The 10,138-nt window shown below is 28.3% G+C and overlaps 1 protein-coding gene across 2 annotated transcripts in view; it reads right to left on the reverse strand.

Moving 5' to 3' along the window:
• Window positions 1-10,138, reverse strand: part of LOC123016317 (follistatin-related protein 5-like) — a 136,081-nt gene that overhangs the window by 12,752 nt on the left and 113,191 nt on the right. For both annotated transcript variants that reach the window (XM_044416643.1, XM_044416651.1), the window contains 3 exons: window positions 7,763-7,895; window positions 7,422-7,706; window positions 7,272-7,369 (listed from right to left, as the gene is read on the reverse strand). In XM_044416643.1, the coding sequence (XP_044272578.1) occupies window positions 7,272-7,369; window positions 7,422-7,706; window positions 7,763-7,895 (516 nt within the window). The remainder of the gene's footprint in view (window positions 1-7,271; window positions 7,370-7,421; window positions 7,707-7,762; window positions 7,896-10,138) is intronic.

The following is a 10,138-nucleotide window of genomic DNA, read 5'->3' on the forward strand; positions in this document are numbered from 1 at the left end:
ACGCTAGATTGTTTTTTTTACATTAATCTCTTTTCAAACAATTTATCAGCAATATATCCGTAATGTTGAATCTTGCCTGACTGCATGTCTAAACCGCCGGGTCAGTGGAGTGTAAAAGTTGTGGAAATTATTTGTCAGAAAATTAAGTCTTCAAATAATTATCTGCCAAATGGTTTCTTCTTCTTTTGCCGGGTCAAATAATAATAATAAAATAAGTGAGTGCGTGTTGTGTTTTTTCGAGTGCTTAATAGACATTTAGTAGTGCGCGATTTTAAAATTTCGAGTTACTAGTGAGTGCCAATGGGGGAAATGGAGAAGGGAATCGTGCTTCAAGGGTTCGGATAAAAGGTAAGTCAATAATAGCTTTTAATTTTTTAGAAAAATTTTACTTATTAAATTGTATTTAATATTTTCAACTAATTTAATAACACATTAAACTGATTTTGTGTTTCTTTATTTTCAGTAGGTCCGTGTAAGAAGCAGAAGCAAATTGCTACAAAGGGTAGCATAAGAAGATGCCATAAAAATTAGTGCATTTAATTTTTTTATTTTTTTGTTTATTGCAAAGTGAAGTGTGAGAATTTCTGATTTTTGACTGCAACAGTAAGTATTTATTAAATTATGATAAAGAATTAATTGTGTTTTAGATAAAAAGTATTATTTGTCAAATTTTATTTCAAAATTTGTAGAAGACGATTTCAAATTTACTTTAGATTTTATACGTATTAAAGAGAAATTGACAGAAACAAAACCAAGTATTGTACGAATTTAATTTGTTTCCAGAATATATGGTTAATTTTTGTTTTGTTTCAATAACTTCAATGACCAGTGAATGCGTGTTGTGTATTTTCGAGTACTTAATAGACATTTAATATTATTGTTATTATTTAGTGTTATTGAACTATTAATCTGAATTAATTGTGTTTTTAATAAAATGTATTATTTTTAAAAACTTGTAATATTGTTAAAAAATGTCTCAATATCAACAAAATTTACTTTAATAACATCAATAATAATAACGTAATTAAGAATAATTAAGTTGCGAGGCGGAAGATCTGCAGTGACGCTAGATTGTTTTTTTTTTACATTAATCTCATTTCAAACAATTTATCAGCAATAATACCCGTAATGGTGAATCTTGCCTGACTGCATATCTAAACCGCCGGGTCAGTGGAGTGTAAAAGTTGTGGAAATTATTTGTCAGAAAATGAAAATAATTATCTGGCAAATGGTTTCTTCTTCTTTTGCCGGGTCAAATAATAATAATAAAATAAGTGAAATGAGGTGTGTCAATTTGTAATTTTTACAATAAAAAGAATTTACGAAAAAAAAAGTCTAAAATAAATCGTGCACGAATGTGAATTGGTAGCACTGCATTCCCAAAAATTACAACCGCCAATCTTAAACTCACCGAAGCAGGACAATTTCAAATTCTAAGTTGTATTAATGCAATAATTGGTTCATTAGAAACCCTTAATCGATTTTTTAATCGATATTTTGTTTTTTAATTTGCGTTGGTGGCGATTATATTACCAAAATTTAAAAACACCAACCTGACACAACAAAAACTATTTCATAAAAACAAATAAATAAACCAAATAGTTTATAATGCACGATGTTTAACACTCCTACCACTAATTTGCATTTTTCTACACTGACGACTGACATTTGTTTTCTTTATTATTTTAAATGCTACCCACAAAGTACCCTTTAAAAATTAAGCATTTAAAGGTGAAAAATAAAGGGGGTATTTAAAATTTTAACAGGAAAAATACATACAGAATAGCATCAAAAAATTAAATGTGATTTAAAATTTTAAACACCTTTTAAAATTGTTTGTATGTTTACAGAATAGGCCCTATTGACGTTTATAAACCCACACAAAAAAAATTAATTTTTAAAGCAATTCCTAAAACAATTTTTTGGAAGTTGGAATTTGAAAAAATGTGAAAGCACATTTTTCCAAATCTTGCAAAGCCGAGATATTAATAAACAAACGTTTTCAACGTAACTGAAAATTCTTTGTATTCTTGACGCTTTATGAATGCTTTATGAATAATTTTATTTTAAAGGTTAAAATGAGCTTATTTAATTTTTACTTTGAATGTTTTTGTTTATCTAAATGAGTGCTGTTTGTTATTTAATCATTTTTCGGTCATAGATTTTTTTAGAAATCATCACAACATTAAATTTAAACACACCCACAATTTCTTAAAAATTGAATATTTTTAGTATCATTTAGTTGAATTTCAATTTTTATGTAGTCATCTGTACGAGTATCTTGGAGTGACCATCGACTATTAGATAATATGTAATTTCATATTCAAAACAGGAATTAGACCTTAACTTAGTGTTAAACTTGGCTTTTAAGCATTATACAGGTCCATACCTTTATTATCAAATTAGTTAGGTGATCTTAGAGGATAATGAATTCCCACGAGTTAGATAACATTTCATAAAATAAATGTATAACGTCTATTTCACTCTGTATTCACATTACAATAATAAATTACTAAGCTCCTTATGGCACCTTTCATATTTTATTAAAATAAGTAAACTAGTCAAAACGAAAAAGTAGCCACTTCTAAAATCTGAATGTTTTTGGAGTAGATAATATTTTTTTAATAAGAATTCTTGTTTCTATGTTTATTTTAGATTGTACTTTAGTAGTAAATGTTGTTGTATTGTGTGTTTAATTATTAGATTAGTCGGTGGTCGCTAGCCTTACTTAATCTCACAAATAAAATTTAATGACATAAGAAGTGGCTCTTTTTCGTTTTGACTAGTTTATATTGTTAATAAGTGTAAGTATAATTTTTCATACATAAGGTATTCTGTTATGATTTTTTATATTGTCTGTTAAAAATACAATCTATACTACATATCTATCTCATCAAACTACCAAGTTACAAAAAACGTTCGGTTTAAGTTTGATAAAAAAAAGTTAACTTTTTTTTATTGTTGAAATGAATGAAAGTTATTATTACTTTATATAGAGTGTGGCTGTAACCCTTGAAACCGTGTATAAACGGTTTCAATTTTTTTTTTAAGTTTTAATCGACTGACGATAAAAATGAACCTGTCCTGAATGCCAGTACTTTTGAAGCATGAAGAAAGTGGAGGGGATTAAATCATACATAGTTTCCTTAATAAAGTTTGTTTAATTTGTTTATTCACCGAATTACTTAGATACAGAATTTTAAATCAAATCAAAAGTTTCGTCAATTAAAAAAAATAAACAATGTTATATTCCATTTGTGGTCGAAAAGTCTTAAAAAAAGAGATTTGTTTTAAACTTAGAAAATCTTATTTCAATTTGTGCCCAATGTACTGATCTAATCGCTTCCGTGGTCGTGTTTGTGTAAAACTATTTACTTAAATCAGAGCTCTGTGTTGCATCTTGAGGATATAGCTTGCAATTTGCACAAGTTTTGGAATGTAACTTGCAATAAAATAAGCATTATGTTAATACTTGCTCGGCAAGATGTCGACTCTTACAACATTAAAAATAATTAGTGTTAAGAAATGATAATTAAAAATTTGGACATCATAAAAAATGTATTTGTAATTTTATAACAGCTTTTAATTTTGTCTCAATGAGTAGCAGTTTTAGGTTGAATGTATCTGTTTTAGTATTTGTCTTTTTTTTAAACACCCGTACTTCTCCGAGAATTTAATGTGACATTTAGCATCTAAATATCTAAGTGAAAAGCGGTATTGTGCTGTTGTAGGACAGGTCTAATTTAAATAGAGTGTACATTAACCAATGAAATAATTATATTAGAACTGTTTGTGGTTTACCAAAATGTTACAAATTAGTTATTGATTACTACAAATATTCAATGAAGATGTACTATTCAATAAAGATTTAATACCAAAATCAATTCTATTCACATGTAAGATTTAAGCTGAAATCTTGGTTATTTACCTCAATAACAAATATGCAATGTAAAAATAAAGTAGATCTTGGATTTTCATATTCTGAAATATTGATGTTTAGTAAATTTATTCATGCTTGATAAGTTAAAAATAAGAAAAGTGATCTACTTTTCAATTTATTTTATTCTCTATGACATGATCTTAATGCAGCTGCTGTTGTTTTGTTTTTAAATTGGAATCGACGACTGAATGGGATTTTAGCTTTGCATATTTAAGTGTTAAATCCCAAATTGACGAGCAATCGACATTTCGATTACATTTTGATGAGATAAATAATGAATACAGATTCACAGATGCAAGTAATGTGTTATTGCTTGGAGTTGTGCCACTTCTGCAGTAAATGACTGTTGTTGTGACTGTGTACTAGAACGTATAAAATTTTAGTATTTACTGAACATAGAACTATGCAGCGCTTCTTGCTTAAACTGCTCATTTTCACGTTTTCAAAGAATTAGTTTCTGAAATCTATTGAAGATGACGGTATTGTTTTATAACAATCGTATCAGATGTGTCAAAAGTTTGATATAAAATTTGAACCATTTCTCAGTTTCTGCAACTTGCAAACGAGTCGTAAAATGTAATGTGCTGTTGAAAATTTACTAATAGTTTTAGAATAGATATTGTTGGAAAATTGTTTATCCGAACGAACTCATATGAAATGCATTCCTTTCTTTATCGATGTTAAATTTAATCAAAAGCATTTGATTTTGCCGGTTGTATTCCTAAAATCGAGCGGCAATGTTGATTTAAATTGGGAAGAATTTTAAATTCGGAAACTGTGTATTGCTTCTTTATAAAGTTTTCAATTTTTTGTCTAACGTTCTTATTTATTGTCAGTATATTTTCATAATTTTTAAACCAGCTTTAATATTGTTAACCAGCTAAAAATGTTGATTAATAAGTCGATGGTGATTTAGTTTTTTTAAAGAGTTTTGTAAATCTATTTATTTTAGTAAGCTATAAATTTACCTCTTTTTTTGCCTACGTGTTAATTCGATCTATACGTTATCTGTGTATAAAATTCCATAAATTAAAAAAAGGTTTAAAACCTTGTTTTAAACTTAAAATTGGTGATCTTACCTAGCATATTCATTAATAATTATTGACCTAGTTCTAGAATACGGTTTTTAAGGACAAATTTAAATAAGTTATGTTATTATAAAGTTTTTGCAAATTGTAAAAAAAGTGTAACGAATTAAGACAAAAAGGCGTTGCTAAAAAATCAACAAATAAGTCATTTACGTAAACGTGTTTGATTTGACGGAATACGTCCTTCGCCCTTGTAAAGTTAACGGATTAAACTAAACGATCCGCAAAAACTTTCTATTGTCCTTAAAAACCGTATTCTTTACAACCAAATCATTCAATCGATTCAAGGACGAAGAAAATGTCAAGTTTCATTAATAATGTTAGGAATAAAACTGACGTTAAAAAACAAGAATATCTTTGTACATAAGCTTTCAAATTTTGTGTTGTGATTGTGCTTCATCTAATTGGATTTGAATTTCTGTCGCAAATCTTACTACGAGTATATCTGAATAGGTTGAATTTTTCTGAAATCAGTTCTGTCAAATATTTCATTATTTGTTATTAAATAAAAAACATCAAAAAGCAATACCTTCTAGATCCACCCAATTCTGAAAAAGTGGCTTCTACTGTTTTAATAAAAGAATTCTTGAAATATTTAAACAAAAAATAAAAATAAAATAAAATGCTTCTATAACTTTTATTGCGTGTGATTTAATAAAAATACCATGTTTGAACAAAGCATTTACCCAACCTTAATAAATAAATAGCAAGTTCTATTTTTAGATTACTTCAAAAGGTACAATTGAAAAAGTTTATTTCTGTAACAATAAAACCGTAATCATATGGTTGTATTTATAGAAATGAATTAAAAAAGACCTACGAATCGATAATAACTGATATTTATTTATAGATTTTGTTACTTTTTTATGGTATAAAATTGTTGAGACTCTTGACCCTACACAGGTTCTTTTTTCACACAAAAAACACAAAAAAAAAACAATTTTTGTAACCTATTTTGTCTGTCTCAAAACACACAGTTGCGATATATTGCTTTCAATATTCTTACCAATTTCCCGAATTTTGAAAAGAATTCATACGCAGCTCGTATTGGAATTTCAAACTCTTCCTTAAATGGATGCCTTCTGCAACTCCTATTTTCATGTATTTATTATAAAGCACTTCAAAAATAAACCTTGAATAAATTGTTGTTTGTTAAATATTGATTTATTTCTAACTTCATCGATAAAACGATAATTTCGCTTCTTCTTCATTTAAGATATAACAGATTTGAAAAATCAAGTGTGGCCCAACATATTTTTGAAAAAGACCATAAAATCAATGAAACTAATGTAAAAATTAGAGCAGTCAATAATTGTAAATTTCTTGACGCTTTCGAAAGTCTTGAAATATTTAAAAATAGAGATAATCTTATGAATTCAGACAACGGCCCCATTCCTTTTTCTCCCCTCTACTCGTTAGTTGGGGGTAGGGAAAGTGAAAGTCGGAAAAATTAGTATACAGGGTGTTTACGGTCTTGAGGTTGAAATTTAAATGAGAGGATATTTACTGTAGAAGAAAACTAATACGCTATATAAAACAAAAATTCACGTTGTTAAAGGAAATTAATCATTTTACACTATTTGTTTGAGAACTGCTGCTTCGGTTGCAACAATGGCCATTAGTATCATTACCTTGTGTTTCACCGTAAATCATAATCACAACAACCAATTTATTTTAATATTTTGCCATGCATGTTCATAAATTTGGAGAAAAATTAAGAAAAACGAATCAAACCTATTGGAAACCATTCGCTGAAAAAGAAAAAACAGAAGACCTTCGAATTTTGATAAAAACTAAAACAAAAGCAAATCAAATGATGACAATGTCAAAACTATGAAGTGACTTTTCTCTTTCATTGTCATATATACGATTTTTCTATCTGTTGCAACAATACAATTTTATCTGAAGAAGGAAATAATTCCAGTGACCCTCAAACCGTGTACCAATATTTTGGAGTTAAATAACATTCTTGATAATAACAATTGTGTGAGTTTTTTTCTCGGTTACAGTATTTCTGTACTCTTCTATTACTAGGCCAAGAGTGTAAACACCCTGTATAAGGCATTACTATTGTTAAATTAGTTAGTTTTATTCACAATTGAGGATGACCACTTTGTGGTTGAAACGCGTTGTGTTTTAAATAAAAGTTTGGTGTGACGGGCTAATCGTGTTTTTGTTCATCGATGAATTCGCTGTTTTGGTCCGAATAATTAAGTAGGAGAATAAAAAAGAAAAGTTTTTACCTTAGGAAAGGGCTCCCCCGCCACATGGCACAGCATCGTCGCGTCCTCTCCGGGCCTTTTCGATTGGATCCGGGGCGTGACATGTACTTCTGGCACAGCTATAAATTTCGGACTATTAAGCAATTCCAAGGCCAATTATCGTACACTTACTATGAACAGTAAGGATGTGCGTCTGAACAACGTCTTTGTTCCTTTGAGCATGGCAGGTGTAATTTCCGGCATGCTGGAGTTGTATTCTAGTTAAATAAAGACTGCCGTCGCTGAACACTCGTATTTCTTCTTCGTTTAAAGTGGACAAGTCCAACTGATTCCTTCTCCAGACGATCGGTGGAACAGGTGAGCCGGTAACGTCACACTTGATTTCCACGTTATCGCCCACTCGGGCACTCAAACGGTTCGTTTCCAGCGCCTTATCCAGAGAAACGACCGACACACCTGTGTGACAAGTGACACTTTTTCTCTCAGATAAGGGCGATTTTACCTATACTTACTGTACAATTTGCTAAAAGCCACGTAGAATTCGTTTATGCTCAATTTACCGTCGTGGTCGGTATCGTCGTATTGGATCATATTTGAAAGGGAACAGCCGGAGCTTAAACTATCCAGACGCTCCTGAGCCGTGATCTGCAGCAAAGGATGGGACTTTAGGGAAACCTCGTTTTCATTCACTTTGTGCAGCTCTTATCTCACATGTTTTTCATGTGTAATAATTTGAATTTATATTTATTGGAATTTTAGAAACTCGAGTCAAAAAACAAAAACAATTTTTTGAAAAATATTAATTGTTTGTAGTTGAGATTTTGTTCTAAATGAAATTTGTAAAAAACTGTGATTAAGCATCAAACAAAAGTCAAGGAGTAAAAAAAAATATAGTGAAATTAAAAATTAAAAGTCCAAAAAACTTATCGAAGCTTTTGATTCACTTTGATTAAAATCAGATGATGTCAATTTATTATTACACAGGTGTCCCAGTGAATTGGCAAAGTTCATTAGTGATTTCTAAATAGTAAAATTAAAAAAAATATATAGGACATTGATAGATACTAATCTAGTCTATCGCTTAAAATTATTTTCAACTATACAACGTGTCTCAAAAATAAGTTACAATACAAACTAGTGTTTTCACACTAGTTTTCAAAGTTCATTAGTGATCTATAAATAGTAAAATTAAAAAAAATATATAGGACATTGATAGATACTAATCTAGTCTATCGGTTAAAATTATTTTCAACTATACAACGTGTCTCAAAAATAAGTTACAATACAAACTAGTGTTTTCTTATATGAAACACCATACGTTTCTTAGTGTTTTTAAGAATTTTTTAAGCTAAACTTTTATTGGTCGATTTTGCTTAGTTTTACAAATAAAACGTTTTTTTTTGACGAAAAAATGCACTTTTTAAAAATATACTACATAAAAAACTAAGACATGTAGAAATATTTTTTACTACCTCAAAGAAGAAGGTACAAGCTATAAGGTTGTAACATTTTAGTGTGTTGCATTTGCTTTGATAAAAAAACTGAGGCGTTTGGTAAAAGTTCAATAACTTAAAAAAAATTAATGGAACACCCTATTTATTATTTTTGCGTTAAAAAGATTATTAAATTGTCTTTCTAAAATTATTACTTTTAAAATTGCTACAGTTTTTAATTTTGTACTTTTTTTCTTTGCAGAAGTAAGAAATTTTTTTATCTAGCATATGGTGTTTCATTTAAAAAAACACAAGTTTGTAAGTATTTTTGGGACACGCTGTATAATTGAAAATAATTTTACATAGATTAGTATCTATCAATGTCCTATACATTTTTTTTAATTTTACCATTTATAGGTCACTAATGGACTTTTTCAACTGGCTGGGACACCTTGTATGTATTTGTTTGTATTTATTATTATATTATTTGGAGTAAAAATTAAAACCAGAATATTAAAATTACAATTAGAAATTATTGGCCAGATGTTTTATCAGAGATATATGAAAACAATATAGAGCAGTAAAGACGAAAACCGGAAGATTTTACGCATTCAAGTAGAAAATATAGAATATTTATGACCCTTAGATATTGGGGGAAATTGATTTTTACGCCCTTCTGCACAAGAATAATAAAATTGAAATATTTTTTTCTTATTATCTTAAGTTTTGTAAATTTATAACATCGGTATAAAAACCATATAAATTTCCAAGATTTTTTTTAAGTAGATTGTGATGTCTTATATTTAACAAAAATTTTATTTCTTTTAATTAATATGTATAATCAAAATGGTTCAATTTTCATTTTAGTTGTAACTGAAAAATAAAATTTGCATGCTTTATTCACAGCGATTTTTTATTATTTTGCAAAATATATATTTTGGTTTCCCAGGTTTTTGTTATTTTGTTTTTTCAGGTCGATTAAAATGTAAGGTATAACTTTTCACAAACAGCTTTTGTTTTTTTAGTAAATTTTTTTCTGAAAAATAATGCTAAGAAAATGGAATAACAAACGCACTTGGATTGAATAGTTAATTTGATCAACAAATAATTGTACTTTTTGTATTCTTTAAAACTATTCAAAACGTAAAACATTTTGTTACTTTGTTTACTGCGTGTGCCCGTATATTCATACAAAGTACTTAACGTTAGTTAATTTTTACAGGACGCATAAAAGCTGATGACTTTAATTAAAATTCGTTTAAAAATGTGAATGAGCTACAGTATTAAATTTTTCTATGGTAAAAAATATTACGAGCATATTTGCAACCTAATTGTATTTTCAACAATGTTGCTTTTAGATGTTTTTTAATTATGTGAAAAATTAGTTGTGTTATTGATTTACATTTTAACTTGAATATTATTTTGTTATATATGCTACAATTTTTTTATATTGTA

This window comes from Tribolium madens, unplaced genomic scaffold (genome assembly GCF_015345945.1).
Source record: "Tribolium madens isolate multiple individuals breed KSU strain unplaced genomic scaffold, Tmad_KSU_1.1 Scaffold_11;HRSCAF=98;Tcas5.2_LG3b, whole genome shotgun sequence".
In the NCBI taxonomy this organism is placed as follows: domain Eukaryota; kingdom Metazoa; phylum Arthropoda; class Insecta; order Coleoptera; family Tenebrionidae; genus Tribolium; species Tribolium madens.